Source organism: Eleginops maclovinus, chromosome 15, assembly GCF_036324505.1.
Source record: "Eleginops maclovinus isolate JMC-PN-2008 ecotype Puerto Natales chromosome 15, JC_Emac_rtc_rv5, whole genome shotgun sequence".
NCBI classification, from domain to species: domain Eukaryota; kingdom Metazoa; phylum Chordata; class Actinopteri; order Perciformes; family Eleginopidae; genus Eleginops; species Eleginops maclovinus.
This window is the reverse complement of record NC_086363.1, coordinates 11,696,402-11,718,052: the sequence shown is the minus strand read 5'-3', so window position 1 is coordinate 11,718,052 and position 21,651 is coordinate 11,696,402. Positions and strand designations below refer to the sequence as shown.

The following is a 21,651-nucleotide window of genomic DNA, read 5'->3' as shown; positions in this document are numbered from 1 at the left end:
ATCAATTAATAGTTAGGTTAAGTTATTCTTAATGCAAAAAATGCTGTTTTCATTCTTTCTGATATTGACATTTATATCAGATAAGCTGAATATCTTTATGGATGGACAAAAATAGACATTTCTAGTTATTATCTTATACACTGAAACTTTTAAATTAATTTTTTTCACAATTTCAAAACATTTCGAAGACCAAACAATAAATGAAAAGAAGAAATTGGCAGGATAATCAACAATGATCATTAGTTGCAGCGCTGGAATAAATAAAAATAATAATGATAGTTAATATAGAAATACCCTTACTAGGTTGTTTGATGAGAAGATCAATGCCACAAAATGCAGAATTGTCATTTTTAAACTTTTGTTATTTTACTGATTAGACAAACAAGATATAATGTATTGATTAATGAGCTTTAATGTGCTGGTCACAGTGAACAGTCTTTATTCTAAAAGTCTTCTCCAATCTTCTCATCTCACTGAGAAAGCAAATGAGCATGTTTCCACAGTATTAAAATATCTATGACATGTAAACCACTACTTACTACTTGCCATGTTAGCCATGGAGGTGTCAACATCCCCCCCTTGAGGGGTCAAAGTGGGCTTCATTACATCGCCTAGTCCATCAAATACTACAGGGGGAAGGATGGGATGAGGAGGCAAGGAGGGAGAGGAGGGGAGATATTAGCGTCTTTACATGCAAGCAATTCTCACACTTGCAACCCTCCTTACTACTAGGGATTACTATGACAACCAATAGATGTCTCCATGACAACAGTGGGAAGAGAGGCGCATTGGCATGCGCTTGAGCATTAATATCATAAAACAAGATATGTAATCAAATCTAAAAGATTTATTTATAAGATGAGGACAATTAGTGCAACCTGTATGAAGTCAGGAGACATCAATCAGGTCAGCTGCTTTACTATGTTCATTTGTAATATGGGCAAAGGTATACAAAGGCATACTTTGAAAAAATATGTATGAAGGATATATATAAAGCAGAATTTGTGACCATATTTGCGACCAATAGAATTGCATTACACCATCATAACAACATGCAAAGTGTAACAAACATATTGTCAGTGCTTGTTGGTAAATTAGAAATATTTCGGGCTTTTGCTGTATATATGTAATTGCTGCAAAGAGTATGATGAGGGCAAAAGCACTGCAGTTAAGATGAAGCTGGGTTAAATGCTAGAGAAGTACTGCACACACTGTAACTGTCAGGCGTCTCGTGGTGGAAGGGACAGTGCAGCTGAGCTTTGCCTTACACCACTGCAATGCAGCAGTGCACTGTGGGAAATTAGCGTGTTAAAGAGCAAGGAAACTCACCCAATCAAATAGCAGGAAGCAAGCAATGAGCCAGCCCAAGAGCCAGATGGAGAGGGAGAGAGTGAGGAAGGGGGAAAGAGAGAGGAAAGTAAAAAAAAAAGAAGCGTAGATGCCAGAGAAAGAGAGAGAGAGAAAAATGCAATGAGGTTTTAAAGGAGCAGGTGACAGTGACAGTGACAGTTTATTGCATGAATGATAGAAAAAGAGGGGGAAAGAAAGAGTTAAGCCTTAAGCAGTTGTATTGCAGACCATCAGTTATATAATAATTGAAGACCAAGGGCACTGGACAGAAGATGACTGGTAACCAGGTGAGCAGGGATCATGTTGCCAAGGTAACAGTAACCGGGGTTACCAGTGAAAGTGAAAGGTGGCACAGATTAGAGGAATTCCCCCCGGAGACTAATGCCCACAGCAGCACTATGCAAATGAGGTGATGCACCGATGATGGTAATTTGACCATATATGGATGTAGTTTGAATATCTAGCACTCAACAGTGACTCTCCTTCAATACTGAGCCAAAGATGAGCATTAAAACTAGTCATGCACAAGCTTTTAACTGAATTATGATTCAGTGTTCTGATTGAGTCAGCAGATAAACACATCAAAAATGTAAATAAGCTTACAGCTAACTATTTCATTAACCTTTACCAAAGTTAATAGACACAAGTCGACAAAACAACAATTTTCTCTGGCCAAAACTGTTGTGAACAATGGTAAAGGAAGATGTAAATAAATGGCTGAAGTACATGATGTTATAAGGATAATAAGGAGTATACAGAAGCATGCAGGGGTATTTATTAAAATGATAATGTCATACTGTTAGTACTGCCTGTCTTATCAAACGTCATTTTAATTTTGACTTAAATATTGCTGAGTAAATCACTTTTATATATATATATATATATTTATGTTTGTATCGCATCTTTACTTACAAATTGGAATACATATTTATATGTTGTCCACTGTATAGTGGGGTGTGCCTTTGAAAGTTGATCATCAAGAAGCTTTTTTATTTGAAGACAGTAATGGAATGTGCCAGTTTTCAGTTTTACTCCACTTTCACATAACACACATTATACACTACGTACTGTATGTGTAAATTATAATGTTATTGTGGAAGCACAGTTCAATTTTTAGGTTTACATTCTCATTTTAATAAAGTCCCCTGTGGGCTTCCATAGCATCATGTGAAAACATATGGACAATAGCTGCAGTCATGGCCGGGCTCTCCGGTAGTTGAAAAACTGCAGCGGAACCTTAATATAATTCAGGATTCAGTTGAGACTGAAGATTAGGATGCACACATGGTAATCCATCCCTGACTACAGCATATTGTTTCACAGAAGAGATTTCAACATTTTGGAAATCCTTCCACTGTACACACATGCATGCAGAATAGCAATTTAGATTTTTTTTTACCTGACATGAGCTCAGCACCGGGGGCAGCAGGAGCAGCAGTGGCTGTGGCTTCTCCTCCTGTGGATTCTGGCAAGTCAACCCAAAAATATACCAAACCATGGCATGCCAGGTCAAAGTAGATTCATGAGCCATTCCCATCGCAGCATAAGGGCAAAGAAGGGGTAATAGTCAGCCTTCGGCTTCACGCTGGTAATGTCAAACAAAGTGCTTGGAGTTAGATAGAAAGGAATACACAATACATTTAATAAACCAGGACGCATCGTCTTTTAAAATGTAAACACACACCCATATGCACAGATACAGTGGGGCAAAAAAGTATTTAGTCAGCCACCAATTGTGCAAGTTCTCCCATTTAAAAAGATGAGAGAGGCCTGTATTTTTATCATAGGTATACCTCAACTATGAGAGACAGAATGAGAAAAAAAAATCCAGGAAATCACATTGTAGGATTTTTAATGAATTCATTTGAAATTATTGTGGAAAATAAGTATTTGGTCAATAACAAAAGTTCATCTCAATACTTTGTTATATACCCTTTGTTGGCAATGACAGAGGTCAAACGTTTTCTGTAAGTCTTCACAAGGTTTTCACACACTGTTGCTGGTATTTTGGCCCATTCCTCCATGCAGGTCTCCTCTAAAGCAGTGATGTTTTGGGGCTGTCGCTGGGCAACACGGACTTTCAACTCCCTCCAAAGATTTTCTATGGGGTTGAGATCTGGAGACTGGCTAGGCCACTCCAGGACCTTGAAATGCTTCTTACGAAGCCACTCCTTCGTTGCCCTGGTGGTGTGTTTGGGATCATTGTCATGCTGAAAGACCCAGCCACGCTTCATCTTCAGTGCCCTTGCTGATGGAAGGAGGTTTTCACTCAAAATCTCACGATACATGGCCCCATTCATTCTTTCCTTTACACGGATCAGTCGTCCTGGTCCCTTTGCAGAAAAACAGCCCCAAAGCATGATGTTTCCACCCCCATGCTTCACAGTAGGTATGGTATTCTTTGGATGCAACTCTGCATTCTTTCTCCTCCAAACACGACGACTTGAGTTTTTACCAAAAAGTTCTATTTTGGTTTCATCTGACCATATGACATTCTCCCAATCCTCTTCTGGATCATCCAAATGCCCTCTATCAAACTTCAGACGGGCCTGGACATGTACTGGCTTAAGCAGGGGGACACGTCTGGAACTGCAGGATTTAAGTCCCTGGCGGCGTAGTGTGTTACTGATGGTAGCCTCTGTTACTTTGGTCCCAGCTCTCTGCAGGTCATTCACTAGGTCCCCCCGTGTGGTTCTGGGATTTTTGCTCACCGTTCTTGTGATCATTTTGACCCCACGGGGTGAGATCTTGCGTGGAGCCCCAGATCGAGGGAGATTAGCAGTGGTCTTGTATGTCTTCCATTTTCTAATAATTGCTCCCACAGTTGATTTCTTCACACCAAGCTGCTTACCTATTGCAGATGCAGTTTTCCCAGCCTGGTGCAGGTCTACAATTGTGTCTCTGGTCTCCTTTGACAGCTCTTTGGTCTTGGCCATAGTGAAGTTTGGAGTATGACTGTTTGAGGTTGTGGACAGGTGTCTTTTATACTGATAATGAGTTCAAAAAGGTGCCATTAATACAGGTAACGAGTGGAGGACAGAGGAGCCTCTTAAAGAAGAAGTTACAGGTCTGTGAGAGCCAGAAATCTTGCTTGTTTGTAGGTGACCAATTACTTATTTTACCGAGGAATTTATCAATAAATTTTTTAAAAATCCTACAATGTGATTTCCTGGATTGTTTTTTCTCATTCTGTCTCTCATAGTTGAGGTTTACCTATGATAAAAATTACAGGCCTCTCTCATCTTTTTAAATGGGAGAACTTGCACAATTGGTGGCTGACTAAATACTTTTTTGCCCCACTGTACACTCATCTCAGCATTATGCCATACTCATTTGACAGTCGCAGTAAAGTGCACGTGCATTTTCAAGACATATAGGCCAGCAAAAAAAGAGGAAAGTAAAACAAAAAAAAACGAAGTTCCAAGTGCATACATCATTTGACTATTTCAACATGATCAAGCTTTATCTTAGCTTTGTCATACCCCCAAGATCAACACACGAAGAAAGAATTCACAATGTTTTCCTTCCGAAAGTAAACAACTTAACTACCCAGTATTTAGGACCATTTATAGAGCCTAGTATTAATATCAGTTTAACAGATTCTACTCCTCTTCTCTGATGATGCGTTCATGACCAGGGGAGGCAGAGTGAATGCAGGACTGCAGTCACGTGAGTTACCCACCACCGAACAGGTTCATGATGGCTCCCGTGTCAATTTTGGGTGGGGGTGCAGATGAGAGGATGGGGGCAGGGGAGCTGAACAAATCCGCTGGGGAGGGCAAGGTGGAGATGGTGTTTAGAGCCCAGACACTCTCACACAACACATACACACACACACAAACTATTGACCATGATTCATTATAATGCACATTTCTCATTTGCAGTGCACGCAGTACATGCTGGAATAGGAAAGTAGGTAAGAGTGATTCAGTAAATGTTTCAGGCAGCTCAATAGCTTCGCGCTGACCCATAAGAGAGCAATCTCATTTCCTTTCATTCCCCTTCCCTGATCAAAGCCAAGGACAAAGCTGAAGAACAGGCACGGCAAGACAGGATATGAGAGTGAGAGCGCACGAGAGTAGGTGCAATAAGGTACCTGCTGTAAACAAGTCAACACTGGGAGCGGGCTCTGCTTTGGTGAAGCTCGTGTCTGGCATGGAATCAAAGAGATCTGCGCACCCAGAGACAGGAATATTAAAACTCTCAAACACTTGACAATGGTGAGGATGCTTTCACGCAAAACAGCCAACTGAAAGACCTTCAATATGTGCACATTAGTCTGATGAAACCCACAAAGAAGAATACAAGAGAGGAGAGGATAGAGGATAAAGAAATCAGGAGGGGATTTATCAATAAGAGCACAAGACATTAGATGAATACCCGAGACAACACACATCCCTAATGTTTACCGCTGAAAATGTCAGTCGCAGGGTTGGCGGCGCTTGGAGCTGAAATGGTTGCGGTGGTGGTGATGGTGCTGGGTGTGGAGGTGAAGAGCGGTGAAGGGGAAGGGGAGGGGGAAGGCTGAGGAACCATAGAATTAAAACAGGCATCCAGCGAGCTACCCAGATTATTATTGTCCACTGTCATCATGCCGAAAAGGTCTAGACCTGAAGACGCCGCGTTGGTGCCACTGTCCGAGGGAGCAAAGGGGTCTTCAGGGAAGAAGTGGGAGGGGGGTGAGGAAGGATGTGACACACGAATAGGAAGGGAGGGTGTTAGTCAGTGGCCTTAATACAACATAGATTAGACATGTTTTATGTGATGATGAAGACGAAAATAGTGCTATAAAAATGAAAGTTAAGGAGGAAAATGAGAGGAATGATGGAAAAATTCAACACTTTACAGTGTCTAAATCTGTGAAATCGAACCATACCGAGGATCAAATAAAATCAGAAAACCACAACAGGCAAGCTTCTCCATAACAGAAAATACTCCAATCTTCTGATGCCAAAACATAAGAGACAAGAGCCTTGTCCTCAATCGCCATGGTTACAACAAAAGTTCTTTCCAAACACCCAACGAAACGAATAGCAAGTCCTTACGCCTACTGTCCCTGCACGTGAAAGCAAACCCTGATTGAACCTTGAGATCAACAAGAAATGCACACATACAGATCAACACAAACAGGTTAACAAACATCACGGACAAAGCACTCAAACCAGTGGTGTCCCTATCAAACATCATTTTTGACCAACTACAAGTGAGTGGGGTTGTTTGTATCTGCTGAAACTCTGCGTTCTTCATGAAGTTTCTTATTCTGCTGTGTTCGGGGTTTTTCTCGATGTCAACCTCTCTAATGGCGTAGGGACAAGGTGCAAGATCTTAAAAGACATGAATAATCCAGACAAAACAACAAGAAAACGGGTACAAAAACTAGATTTCAACTGCTGGCAAAACACCTGAACTCTAACCATTAGTGGCTAGCAAGCTAATTAAGCCGATGTTATCTTCATAAATTGGTTTTGAACACTGTCTTGGGGAGAGAGATTTTTCTAACTAACTCACTTAAAAAAAGTTATCTAAAGCATCATAAATATGTTAGATAAGCAATATATGCAGGAGGAGGAGGTGATTCATGTAAGAAAAATGGAAATAAAGAAACCAAATTGTACATCTAACTATGTTAATTGTTTTTAGGTTGCTACTTTAAATCAGCCCATTTACAGTACTACTACATAGCTAGGTTTGACCGCTGATCACTCACTCACACAGACGCTCACACAGACAAACTTTCTGTCACCCACCAGCTCCAGCGTTGGCGGCGGGGGCGGACGTGGCGGCGGCGCCACCTTCAGCAGCCGCTGCAGGGGCCTCAGTGGCAGGAGCAGGTGTAGCAAAGGCATCTGAGGTTCACCCAAACCCCAGCAGAGGACAGAGATGCCCACAGAGATAGAGACAGATCAAGAAGTAAAGATGAAAAGAGAAAAAAAAGTCAGGAAACATGACAAGGAAAAGAGAGCATCATAAAAATAAAAGTAAGCTTAGGAAATAATGTTGAGTATCTGTTAAAAATGGTAGCTTGCAGCATTGATATCAGACATAAATGACTGACAGATGAATAGACAAATGGGAATACAGACAGGAGGCACTACAGTTACTATTCATCTACTGCACAAGGTAGAAATTAAGCCTGAAGCCCTACACGTGTTTCAGATGCCATCTGTAGCTGTAGCCACACAGAGACAGAGTTTGATAGAATTGCTTTTCACTGAGGTCAAAGAAAAGCATGTGTTCCTATCAAACAATACGCATGTGGAGAATGACTTTAGCAGAATGTTAAAAGCCGAAGGTGAGTGTGTTGCTATACATAAATATATAATGCAGAAATGTCTGTGAGTATGGGGAGTATTTTTGCAGGAATGCTGTATTTAAAATATGTATGTGCAATTGATTGTGTTCACATAATAAGTGGTCATATTATCAATAAATAAGGTATTATTTAAAAAATAACCCCATGAATAAATAATGGGAGCCTAATAAATTAAGTTATAGTTTGTCAAGTAAAATTACTCTTTACTAAGACATTTTAATTTAATCATTACTTTCGTGGTAATTGTTTTAGGGTTTTTGTATTGCCTATTTGTATAATAGAATTTTCCCCATTGACCCTCTCATATTCTATCACATTATACTTTATTAGTTTAGTCAAGATCCTCTCACATGCCCCTGCCTCTCTTAGCAAGAGGGGCAACTAATACCACACTACCGCACAGGACTAGCATTAGTAAATGAATTGTAAAAGTTAGTTTTGTACAGGAAATAAAACATTGAATGAATTGGTTACTTTTTCAAATTGAATACTTTTCCAGGCATTCTAGGCATGTGAAAGCTGAAATTGATGTAGGTCACTGTTTTTGAGATGCAAATTTGTAAGCAGAATTCAGAAAATATCATTGATAAATCAGCATAGTTCTGTCTAAATTCTGTATATGTTTGAGCATGCAGTTGTCATAATTTGTGTGATGGTTTTAAGGTTGAGCTTCCCAGAGTGATTCTTTCTTAGAGAATTTTCTGGAAGCCCACTGACCTCCCAAAAGATCCATATTGGCGGCGCCAGGGGAGGTGGCTGCTGCTGTGCTAGTGGGAGGAGCTAGAGAGACTCCGGATTCTGCGGCTGCAGGAGTGGGCGTTGCTGCTGTAGTGGAGGGGGCGGGCTCTGCCGTGAGGGTGGGTTCAGATAGCAAGGAATCGCCCATTTCTGCGAGTACCAACCGGGTGTACGAAATCCCCAAAGAAATGTACCAAAATAAACCCCAAAAGAGCAGCCAAAATAACCAGTGGAGTTACCGTTACAACAGTGAACAAAAGTAAGGCAAACAAAAGTCCAAATCAAATTAAAGCCAATTAAGAAATTTTGTCCAAGCAAAGCAAATCCAAACGTTAAACAAATTATAGTCAAATTATCCAAGACAATCCAGTCATAACCAACAACAAAAAACAACCAAAATAGCCCCCGTTGTTAACCAAAAACAGACAATGGAGTATGTGGAGGGAAAGGAGAGAGGCAGAGAGAAACAAAGAGATTCTCAGACTAAAGAAAACAGCTTGAGGACACAAACAGGGAGTCAACAATGTAACATTTGTACATTTACAGTCAATCTACGTACAGTATGTTTGATTTGGATTAAAACACTGACATTGTTTACAGGTTGCCTCAATTTCAGATAAGGGTTCAAAAAGAAAGGGACTGACATTGAGGCGTCCTGGAGGATGTTTAAATCTACACTTGTCTAGACTAGGAGGGAAGTGAAAGCAGAGTGAAACTCACCTGATCCAAGAAGATCTATGAAAGCAGAAAACAGAGGGAAAATACATGGTTTTTGACAGTTCAAAATTGATTACTTAAACGCTTGCCCTATTTGCTTTAAATGTTAAAATGTGGATTATTTCTGATGAACCAGCAGCTAAAAGGAAGGAGGACAACTTACCTCCCCAAGACGTGGGTGCAGCTGATGTTGCTCCTGTGGGACCGGAGGAGGACAGTGGATCCAGGTCCAACAAGGAGCTGGAGGAAGCAGAAACAAAAAGCAAAACAACATTAGATTCACCATCAATTGCAGAAGGTAATTATTTTACATTTGGTCGAATAAAGTAACTATTGATGTTATCAATAATAGCCACAGCAATGAAACAGGTACTTTAAAAGCACTTAGCAGGAACTGCAGCTTAGGCTGATGGGAATGCCAAATTCAACAGCAAATAATCACACGGTTGTCAAGATGTTTCACTCAAAACCGAAAATGGTGACTGGTGGGGTTCAAGGGAAAGTCAGAAGAAACTAAGGTCAGCAGGATTCCTCCTCTGGGAACCATGAATACAATCCATCTAATAGTTGTTGAGGTATATTTAGTCGAGTGGTTAACCAACATCCTTCTATTGAGCTACAATGCTAGCATGGCTAAAATAATATTGTTACACCCAGGGAGATACTACAGGTTGTCAAATACTTAAAAAGCTTCAGCAAAGATATAAAAAATAAAAATTGCTGAAAAATGAGCTCTTTAATGCAAAATGAGGTTAGGATTTGTAAACATTCAAACCTCAATGAGCCAGCCCTCAGATTGACCCTCTTATTGGAACTACATTTGTTTGCTTGGTGTCTGCCACAATTTATTAGGATGTTTTAGACGTTGTGTCTGATATTGGATGTGTGCCTATGCACAGAAAATGATTTTTTTGGGGAAAATCTTACTCATTGTGCCTTTTCTGTGGGGTTTAACAAGGTTGCAAAGCACATTTATTGCCAAATGAATCATAGAACGGCAGTGAAGAGAGAGAAGGTCACAGAGTTTACACTCACTCTTCAGCTGGCTCAGCAGGAGCAGCAGCAGCAGCGGCAACCTCCCCAGGAGGAGGCTGCAGTGTGGGAACAGCGTTTGAAGATTTGGCTGGAGTTGATGTTGGAGACACATTGTTTGTCGGAGACCCCTGGAGGATAGACAAGAAAAAAAAAAAACATTTTTAGTGGTGCATCACACTGGAAGAGCTCAATAATAACACAGACCCTTATGAATGTGCATCTTACCTTTGTTGGAGACCTGAAAGAGTGAAAGAGTGGAATTAACATTAGTTTTTCTTGCATGAATACACAGATCCCTTGGACACAGACATTTCTTTAATGGGTCTTTTTTTAAAGAAAAAACAACAAATATGAAAGACATATCGCATCAAATGTGATCATATGAAGGTTACATTTCCAAAGCAAAACACTGTTTGTCCAATTGTTGAAATTGCTCTTGTTTCAACTAACCTTTTACATTTTGTACAAAGAATCAATTTCACTTTGGTAAAAAACTTCATGTATTGATGCACATCGCATGTCAGGACGTGATTATACACAAGACGTGACTTACTGTTTATCAAAACATGTGTCTCTCACATGCTATCAATCCGCATTTCAACATTTTAGCTGTGGGTTAGGTACAGTATATCTCTATCCATATGGAGATAACCTACTGGACTTCACATCTGAATGTGTTAGTTTACCTGGTGGTGGTGATGAAGGGGAGGGGTACAGTAAATCAAATTAAATCTACACAGTTTCTAATAAGTTAGTAAACTCCAAACAAAACACAGTATATGCTCACCCTTCACTGGTGATTCCAAATCAACATAAAGGGGGATAAAAGAGAGGAAGGATTAAAGGAAATTATAGGAAAAAAGCACTTGTTTAGGCCTGTCACTACCAACATTTCTTTTCATGAAAAACAAATAGGAAGTTAGTCAGATCTCTGATCTGGCTTCACACTGAAAAGAAGAAACACTTAAGCAGACAATTACTTACCCCTTCTTTCCACCCTTCACATCCTCCAGGCCATTCATGTGTGTTTCCAGACTCTCCAGGATACTGCTGGGAGCCTGATAGAAAAATTGAGAGTGAAGCAATCAATAATCATCATTTCCACTTCTCTCCTAAATCGCAATGTCAAGAAAAAATTTTAGAGGTAGACAGAGCTTTGGAAAATCCAACTGGAATACCCATGCATGTATAAACACACACACGCCATTTCTTTTCAAAAATTCAATCAGGATCAACATGCTGACACTACATCCTGTAAACAGGCACTCAGCCAGGGCACTCCCTTGTTTCTTTGGTTACCGGTTCCTCAAGAGGTGTAAACGGACAGTCTTCATCATCAGAGTCTGCTAGATCCACCACTACGCCAGGGTGGAGGCACTGGGGTAGGGAGATTTATGGCGGTTGAGTCGTTGGTGTTTGTTTTTTGAGTGTATGTGAGGTATTCATCTGCATTCTTGGACACGATCCAGGAATAAAATAAACCCCAGAGAAATGCTGAATGTCTTTAATCTAACTACACCTGCAGCGCACATACAGCATAAGGTTGTGTTAGTCAGCTGCAAAATAAAACGGTGAGCTTTCTCTGTGGGATAATGTGAAATCTTTTTGGATCCAGAACAGAGAAACATCACATTTCACACTGAGTTTGTGTTGTACTGTTTAAGTTAAAGACTACAGTAGGCCTATGTAAGGTATAGCAACCACTGACTGGTACTGGCATTAAATATAGACATTCATTGAGTGGATATCTATTAAAACACCTCTTACACGCTGTTCTCACTTATAATTTAGCCTGGTTCATACTGTAGCTTGTAATAATATGGTAGTGTTGTAACAGAATGGTACGCATACTTTACCAGGTAATGTCTAAGAGTCATGAAATGTTTTACTTACGTAGTTGATGTCAGGAATGTCATTTTTCTCAACTCCCACCGTCTGTTGAAGGAAAAAGCGTTACAAGCCAGCTTTCTTATGTTGATATGTTTTATTATGAAAGTGGACGGTTGGTTGGCCCTTACCTCGGCCATCTTCATGAATTCCCCAATCTTTGTCACCCTGGTCAGAAACCTCTTGTAGATCTCCAAGGCCTCCTTACAGTCACTCTTCTTCATCTTGAAGTATTTCTCTGCGTACGAGAAACAACAGGTTAAGATTAATTGTGACACGTTTTTTCATATTAGAACTCCCAAAGTGAAAGATACCCATGGACTACCGACCTAGTAAGTTGATGATTCCGTCATTGTAGGAGGCAAACAGTTTGACCAGGTCCTTGAAGAGAAGCAGGAATGCACCGTTGATGATCCCATTGTTCAGCTCCTTGGGATGAACCTGAAAGTAGAGGACATGTGAGAATTGGAAGACTTTGGAAATCGTCTGTCTTGTGTTGCTCCCGTATCAATCCGAGTTCGGACTCACATCGAACTCCAAGAGTGTGTCAATCTGAGTCTGCAGAACAGGCATGCCTTTCAACAGCTTCTCAGTGGTCATGGTCCTCATCACGCCCTCAGCACTACAGGAGTACAACAGAGCGTTAGATGCTCAGTGGGATGAGAACTGCAATAGGAGCTCATAGTGTAAACACACAAATTTTAAGCACGAGAAAGAAAGGCCTATGAACACCACCTCTCTGGCCATCATGATTGACGTACCCTTTCTTGACTCTGGTGAAATCAAAAGCCATCTGGCGATAAGCAAAGGCTTTCTCGTTCAGGTATCGTCCATACCGTCTGATGAATGTAGACATGTCATAGCCTAAACAGGAAATGTATGTCAGACATTATCTTTTCAGCTCGCTTTGTCTGTTTGCGGTGACAAAAGTGCCATGAAAGAGTGAAACTTGATGGAAGGGTGTATATTTAACCGAAGAAGAACCCATTTAATATTTGGATCTTATCCAAATGATGGGGCTAATGCTCTAATTATGTTTCGCTTTCATTAATATGGAGCAAGTGTTATGGCATGGTCTTGGCAGAGGACTGCGCTCTCTGAGTGCCCTCTAAGCCTAGTTACTTTTGCTTTTTATATTTAGTCTGCAAAGTCATAAATTTTTCGGCTCGCTGTACCCTAAGGGCTCCTTGTCTGAAAGGGACAATGTTTACTACAAATTGGACTGAACAATGGCTTCCTCCAGCAGGAAATTAAGACTTTTTGAGAGCATAGGAAGAGAACATCTGAGTGAAAATCACTTGGAACTAATTTGCTTCTTGAAAATCATCATATTTTCAAGAGAAAAGCATTCAAAAGTGATGCTCGTTAAAATAATTGTCTAGAACGCAATTTTACACATTTCCCAAATATCATGAATTCAAGCTAAAAATTCAAGAACTGCAGATTTGGCGTTCGTGTTAACCATTATTACAGCCATGTATAATAAGTGCTGGGTAAAATTTCTTTATCCCACACGGACAAGACAACATTTCAATCATAGATGTCAGTTTTTACATAAACCAAGTATATCAGTATTTTCCTTAGCTATTGTAAATTGATACAGATTAATTTGTCTTACATATTTGTCAAGTGATCATCAACAGTCCCTGAAACATTAGACAGAGCGGCAAAAAGTACAGCATCTGTTTGCATGCATGTGTGAATGTGCATCAGTGTGTGAACAATTACATGTGTGTGTGTAATCATGTCCCTCCTATGTATTTGCCAGATGGCTGTCTTTGTGTTTCTTTTTCCTGTTTCTTTTTTTGCCAGTTACTGTGATATTGTTCTTACCGTGAGAGCCAGTTTTGTCGATGAAATTACTGAGGTTGAACAGGGAGGTCCTGGAAGCCAAGTACTGAATGAACCTCTGAGGAGGAGAAAGGTAAACACAATCAACAGTCATTATAGCAATCAAGAGCAATGGAGGGAGGAAATTAAGTTCAAATTAAGGGAAGCTTCAAAAGGTATATAGGCTGTAAATAAATGTTCATTAGGAAAATGATTTGACTAAATATGCAAATGGGGCAATTCCCATACATTTCATACATCAAGGTTTTTACAGATGCAATATCTTTGTATCAATCCAAGAGTCAGACCGTACAGTCAACAGCTATGTTTTTAGGTATTTCTATCAGGCTCTGAGAAATGGACAAACCCCTGGAGATTTCTGAATATCTGAGTATTCAAAAATTTGAATTCTTAGAAATGTACAATAATGAAGGGCTATTATACAATTCCATCCAGTTTGCACTACAGATAACAATGTATCTCATAGACATTACTATAACAATTAGACATTCCAGTTAAGTAGACAATTGTTTTTTGATTACAAGTGTTTTGCTGACTTTTGGTGAATTTATAAGAAATCTACAGTTGCAAATAGACAAATACAATATACATATAAAGTAGATTTTCTTATACCTCTCCATCGGTCTAAAAGAGACATGTTATAGAAGCTAAATAAACCAAACTCTCAAAAGTAAGACAACAATATATTTGTGTCTATTATCTCGTTACAACCACACAATTGAACAAGAATTTTCCTTCCCCTTTTTTTTGCCTAGCTTTCATTAGCGCCGTTAAAGCACTCAAAAAAACAAGTCTCAAAGTGCTCGCGTGTTAATTATCAAAACCATTACGATACATTTGGATAATTTAGCAAATCTATGCAGTCATTTTTATCATTTCATTTCTACCATAGTCAAAACAAATAGATAAAACCTTTATTTTTATCTTATATCTCTGAATTCAACTAGCTTAAACTGAATTGCTCCTCATGTCAATGGTCTCACACACTTACCTCGTTGCCGTGGACACACATGTGATGGCTGGTGACGAGGGCCTTGAAGACGACCACCCAGCTAGCATTGGTGGCTCGCTCAAACAGTGTGTCCGCCATCTGAGGGATGTTCACGTTGGTGGTGTTGGTGGCTGACACCAGGTCTGCAACACAGCCACCGAGAAACATTATCATTATTGGAATCATGTGGAATTTGGTGGTCAGATATTTAGCTTTTTGGTTTCCCATAAGGAGACATCTAAGGAGGGAAGACACGGTTAGTTATGTCTCAGACAAATGCTTACATGATTTGAGTGACTTGCATTCAACTTTGATTAAGTGGGCAGGCTAAGTGTTCGCTGCAGAGCTGCCTCAGACACCCATGAGAATATTAAGCCAGGAAGAAGACCTGATGTACATACCAAATGATATCAGCACGTACGCACACGCACACACACACACACACACACACACACACACACACACACACACACACACACACACACACACACACACACACACACACACACACATACTGACAATGCAGAAATACTGAGAAATGCTTAGTCAGCACTACTGCAAGTTCAGGCAGGTGTCTAACATTAAGTGTCCAACGTATTGCATCAGTACAGGGTGTAAATTTATGATGAGGAAAGTGAAATGCATCTAATTTCTTACACATATGTACAAGCAATATTTCTCGCTGAAACTCTGTTCCTGCTCTCTAGTATGACGAAATGTACTGTGTAATTTCCTCCTGGTTGAAAAGCAATTGCTACCTAAAAAGCTGTAAGCCGTTTTTGGTCATTTATTTCCAAATAAAAGTTAAAGAAGATAAATGTATTTATTATATATATTATATGGGAGTTTCTTCTTAGATAAAGGGAGATAGAGAGGCAGACAGATGGCCGCAGAAACAGTCATGCAAATATAAAAAGAGAGCGAGAAGATTTGGTCTGGCAGAGGAGGGAACACTTAAAAAAAAAAAGGTTTGATAATATTTCTCTAGAGGAGTATATTGCAGAATGTTTGACAATCATGCAGCACTACATCATGTTTGACATACTTCACATGAAAAGATACAGAGGCACATATTTCATTTGTGGAGAGCACAGATGTGGTAGGAGAAAGATCAGAATAACAATGTCCTCTAACAAATATATGTTTTAGTTGTTCCCCTGACATTGACATTGCAGCAACAAGGGCAGGACTGAGTGTCTCCATACATAGTGCATGGAAAGATGCAGGAAATATTGGCAAGCTGCTCTGATAATGGAAGGAGAGGAAGGCTGTTATATTGAACAGGGCCTTGTCCTTGCCTTGAGAAGAATATGCCAACCTGTAGACCATAAATAAATCAAGACATGGGAAGGAAGGATGAGAAGCAGCAGGGAGCTTGTTGGGAATCGCTAATGTACACATGGAAAGGCTGTTCAAGGTCATAACAGGCTGGACAGAGGGGCTGGGGGTTAGGATGGTTGGTGAGGGGGGGCCTTGTAAACAGATTATTACTAATCACTGGCCCTGGTCTCACTGCCCATCCCCCGTACAGCACACATACTGTCCATACACACCTGTCTTTACACTTAACTGTTGTACACCATGCTCACCATCTAACACATCTCTATCATCATTTTTGACACCAGTGCTGTCAGTCAGTTCCATGATTAATATTTCAAGCACAGAAAGGAACAGACAATATCAGCTTGAAGATACACAGCCTCTACTTGTATTTTTCACATGTTTTTTTCTTTTCCTTCTTAATCGTTGCTTCTCCATGAAAAAGCTGAATACTACGGTCGCCTGCAGGCTTTTCAAATGGCACATACACAGAGAAGAGGTCCTCAATGGCTGAAATGTGATTATGTAACATTATCATGTCCCTGGCACAGCTACAAGTTATTATTTATACTAGCACGATAAACACAGCATTATCCGCTACCATTTTAAGACTTTCAGGTCATGAAAAGATGTGGTAGAAGTAAGAAAAGTAATAAATCAGTGCAAAATATTACCTGGGTAAAACAGAACATTGTAAGCTTTAAAATATACTACATTTCTCAACAATGGATGGATTACAATTAGTGATGCAATAATTTAAGGTGCCACTAGTTTTACTTTATATACTGCTCTGCAGCTTTAACTTTTTAAATATATATATTGTTATATTGTTTTTATTAAAGTGGCATAAAATGGAAATACTTAAGTAAAGTAACTCCAAATTTTACTTTGGTACATTACACCACGATAGATAATACTCAAAAATGTATGTGTATATATATAGTCATTTGTTTATTGTTTAACAGGCCATATCATAGGTTATAATCCCTGCTCTCTGTTCGTAACACAAACACACATTGATGTATGTGTGTTTGTGTGTCTAATGAGGATTGACTGAGCTAAATAAAGACTGTAGACGGTAATCCACAGGCCACAGGAGAGCTCTAAGAATGAACAGAGGCGTCATACTGTGCGAGTGTATGTTGAGTGTGTTACAGTGTCTTTTTTAGTTGGTATCTAGCGTAATTTATTTTATTGTTGCAAGACAAACCACTTAATTGGTAGTCAGATCTGATCAAATCAGACAGATGTCAGAAGTTAACATTATGTTGATGTGAAGATTCAGATGGACTTAATCCTGCCAGCCATTTACAGTGACATCCTTTAAATAGTTTACTCTATCAAACACTCTCCCAGGTGGTGATTTGTACGCTACAACTGTTAATCTTGCCTTTAAAAGATATGACACATTGTGTTCTGGGATTGATAGTGCATTGCTATCATTTTAAAGATAAAGCACATTTCATACTCAAAAGTCAGAGACGTGAATAAAATAAAACCACTGAATATAGGTCACATATAGTGGTGTCAGACAGAAATATAATAACCAGCCAACAGAGGGTTAGCTTAGCTTAACTTAACTTAGCTTAGTATCAAACTGAAACAGCTGGGAAACAGCTAGCCTACCACTGTCTGAAGATAACAAATTTCAAGATGCCTGACAGCAAGACTTCAGGACATTACTTCTTACACCTAACCCTCTGTAAAAGAGTAGCTTGTCCTTTTTATGCATTTGTTTTTATATGAAATAATTAAAGACATAGAACAACTTAATAAGTGAGCTTTAGAGGTGCTGGCTAGATATATTCCACAAAAAAACTGCTATTTCTATATCAACAACAGATGTATTTAACAAATGGCCCTTGGTGTTGATTTAAATCCCCTCTTTCAGTTGACCTTGCTTAGACCACATGTTTTCTAAAAATGTGTAACGCATTCCTCCAGTCAATCTTTTTTACTACACCTACTGTGTATCGACAGAGTATATGACAAAATGAACAGGAATAGGAAATTCAAGTGTGTTTTACTCATAATTGTGAGACATAACACTCATTTAACAGCTGGGTGTCATTCTCTGCACTGAAATCAAATGAAGACGTCAAAGACAAAATGAAATAATACCTTTGCTGTTGATACAAAGGAAAGTCCTACATATAGATTATGTTTGAGCTTTTTTGTAGTGTACCAAAATGCCCCCGTAACACATCCTTTATTCACACCAACCTCTCAGTCTGTTCATTACTAAAGTTAACTCCTTAATGTTTCCAAAGGCTAATCTTTACAGTCGCAAAGAAAAAAAACTACCAACAAAACAGGGCTCAATACATTTTGTTTTCCACAGTGACTCATTCCAATGTTCACCATTTATGCTAATGCTGATAATAACTGCAATGAACTTCAACCATACACTATGGTAATGACACAAACAGAAGCTACTTTACTTCTTCCTGTTTTGATTCCACTATTTTCAAACTTCCTTTGTATAGGCTTGTATAGGGAACACATCTAAATGCTGAAGGTGTCTGATGCGTATGGCATTTACATTGTGTATCAACATGTACTTCATAATCTAAAGCAAATAGTCAATTGCTACTTCAACATTTTGCCATATGTTCTCCTAAAAACTTGTTATAATAAATACGTTCAGTATATTGTTTCAAGTTAAAGACATACTGTATGCACTCTACAGATGACAACCTGTCATTTGTCTTCTTCCTCCTCACAATCGCCCTCTGTCATTACAGTGCCATCCCCTGACACTCTCAATCTGTTGCTATGGCAACTGCCCTGCACCACCACCGACAACACACACACCCCAAGGGTCACTGACTGTGTCACTGTGACAAAGGATTAAATATGACCTGTCAGCTTTAATATTGATCCATCATCAAATATAACATAAATCAAACACAGTGAATGGGGATTATTTAGGCGGCCTTTACTTTATTATCAATGACTACTTTGCAGTTATTTCCCTTTTTGCAATCTCAACCACACCAAGGCATTTATCCACACTGAGTTTTTTTAGGTTAGGAATTTCCTCCAGGCAAGACACACATGCAAGAGAAGCACAGTGGCCTACATACAAGAAGCTTGTTGAATTGCCCCAGAAATGGATACAGCGTAACCTCGAAGACTAAAAACCTCCAAAGATTATTTTTATTATTGACTAATCTACAGATTCAATTTAAGATGAATCCATAATTGTTTAGTTAATATTTTGCAGAGAATAATGAAAAATGTGCATCGAGTCAAAGTCATGTGTTTAAATGCCTTGTTTTTTGAAAGATAAAAACAGAGAAAAGCAGGAAATTCCAAAATGTGGGATCCGGTAAACTGTGTTTTCTTACACTTTTGCATTATTAATCGTTTAAGCGATAAATCAATAAAGCCTATCAAATTAGTCATATTTTCTCTCCATAGATAATAATATTGCTTTTTGTCTAGTTATTTATTAGTGTTCATTTATAATTTGTCGTTTATTCATTTGCTCTAGATTAAAGTGTGTGTCAAGAAGTATATAGAGACCCTATATACTTATATAGACTAGACTCTTCTGCAGCTGGACAGAGTGGTCATGGCTTGCACTAGTTCAACAATAATAATCTCTAAAGATAAAAGTTAAAGACAGAAAAAAAACAGACATGGCAGCATTAATGGTCAAGCAATGGTCTCTGGTGCTTTGCTAGCATTAGCATTGTCACCTTTGGCTGTGTAAATAATGCAAGGCAGTCATTGGCTGATTAATAAATAATTCAGCAGAGGAGCGGATTACAAGATATAAGGTCCAAGACACAGGACCAGAGCTGGCCAGCCACAGACACAGACTTAAAAAGGAAAATACACAGATAGCCAACCAGTCCACACGTCATCTGTATGCAGCGCCATGCCACTGCTTCGATCTGACTCACTATTTGTAGTAGATGAAAGTAATTAATCACGATTTGTCATAAGGTGGCCCCTGCTGTCATCTGGAGATGTGTCAATAAAGCTGTGAGGTTTGGTAATATTATTCAGCTGTGACTTTATGGCTCTTAACCGTCCTGAACTACACAAATTGATGGTGTGCATGATGTTTAGACAGCATTAGCGTGATATTAAAATGATATTTAAGTATGTGTGACACTTCCTTCACCATCCAGACATGCAGGCCTTATAAAGCTTCAATGCTGCACCAGCACAGAGAAAGGGAAATAAAATGGTCTTGTTCTGAAGATGACATGTCGCTCAGCCTTAAAATATGACCTTTTCTCCCTCCCTCTTTCTCTCCTACTCTCCTTTTCTCTGGAGGCTGACACAAAGGGTCACCAGAGGGGTCATCAACATCGTGGCTGCATCAATTCATTATGGCACCACACCCATTAAAGACAAGGTGATTAAGAAATGGCTGGAGATAATTCTGGCATGTGGTCTAAATGGATATGTGTGCAGCCTATGCCCCTCTAAGGCTTGCTCTTGCAGTATGAATGAAGAAGAAGGACTACACTTACACTCCAGGTGCTTTTTCTTGGGCGCCATCACTTCATGAGTGGTGGCTTTGCAGACAGCCCGGGCCATATCTGATCCCGTTAGCTGGTATTGCGCAGCGGCGATGCGATCCGTGAGCGTTTGCCCCGACATTTTCTTTGCGTTGAATCGACCACCTCAGGAACGTGTTTCACCACGGGACGATGAAGAAAATGAATGAATATCACCCTGCTGCTTCCCGGTGGTTCAGTGTGCGAATCCCGTGCTTTCCTCTTCCCGGACGGATAGGCCTGTGACCTTCTGTGTGGGCGGAAAAAAAGCACACTAAATGAGCTCAAACCCCTAACATACACGCTATTTTTGCATTACATCGTGTGATCACGTCGGTAATATACGCGATGACATGGTACACTTACGCAAGGTTGTGAATTCCCCACGGCTCGTCCCGTTAGGCTCCGACCGTTGACTTCAGCACCTTGGACAGCTATAACCACTCGGTTATGTAATACCCAACCGAGAATAAAAGCAATTTTATTACCCCAGAGCAATTTATTAAAAATAAAAAAATAAGCCAATGAAAAACGCAGGTGAAAGCGAGGCTCCTATAAAATATGCTTGAAAAATGACGGAATGTAAATCAACACTCCATAGGTCGGTCAAATATCCCGTATTGAGGGGACATAAGGGTTGGCTGTCTTCCTTCCCGCATGAAATAACGCTTTCAAAATAAGAGAATTTCCTCCTCGGTGATTCTTTCCGTTCAGCTCAGAAATGCCGCTTCAGATGATCCTCTCTTCAGATCGACGGGAAAATGCGCACCGCTCCCGTTGGTGTCGCCAACACTGCGCAGCGTAAGGTGCTCGGGAAGAGGAAGGGAATTTCCTTTTTTTCTCCTTCCCCCCTTGTCATTTGTTTATTTATTTGGCCTTTCTATACGTCCATCTAGACTCTCCTCCCCCAGTGGGTACTTGGACAGGGTTGG

The 21,651-nt window shown here is 39.7% G+C and overlaps 1 protein-coding gene across 10 annotated transcripts in view; it reads right to left on the bottom strand.

Annotated features, from left to right (window-relative positions):
- The window catches only part of LOC134876948 (clathrin coat assembly protein AP180-like), a 26,080-nt gene extending 4,429 nt beyond the window's left edge, over positions 1-21,651 (bottom strand). For 2 of the 10 annotated variants that reach the window (XM_063902228.1, XM_063902230.1), the window contains exons 1-19: positions 21,086-21,650; positions 20,693-20,969; positions 14,883-15,025; positions 13,874-13,949; positions 12,802-12,904; positions 12,569-12,662; positions 12,370-12,481; positions 12,172-12,278; positions 12,047-12,088; positions 11,138-11,211; positions 10,379-10,391; positions 10,154-10,281; positions 9,282-9,358; positions 9,122-9,136; positions 8,381-8,551; positions 7,098-7,196; positions 5,447-5,521; positions 2,750-2,815; positions 540-626 (exon numbers count right to left, since the gene is read on the bottom strand). In XM_063902228.1, coding sequence (XP_063758298.1) covers positions 540-626; positions 2,750-2,815; positions 5,447-5,521; positions 7,098-7,196; positions 8,381-8,551; positions 9,122-9,136; positions 9,282-9,358; positions 10,154-10,281; positions 10,379-10,391; positions 11,138-11,211; positions 12,047-12,088; positions 12,172-12,278; positions 12,370-12,481; positions 12,569-12,662; positions 12,802-12,904; positions 13,874-13,949; positions 14,883-15,025; positions 20,693-20,822 — 1,612 coding nt within the window. In that variant the 5' untranslated portion in view covers positions 20,823-20,969; positions 21,086-21,650. Of the gene's footprint in view, positions 1-539; positions 627-2,749; positions 2,816-5,446; positions 5,522-7,097; positions 7,197-8,380; positions 8,552-9,121; positions 9,137-9,281; positions 9,359-10,153; positions 10,282-10,378; positions 10,392-11,137; positions 11,212-12,046; positions 12,089-12,171; positions 12,279-12,369; positions 12,482-12,568; positions 12,663-12,801; positions 12,905-13,873; positions 13,950-14,882; positions 15,026-20,692; positions 20,970-21,085 lie in introns of all 10 variants that reach the window. The other 8 variants (XM_063902227.1, XM_063902234.1, XM_063902229.1 and 5 more) reach the window with 8 other exon arrangements.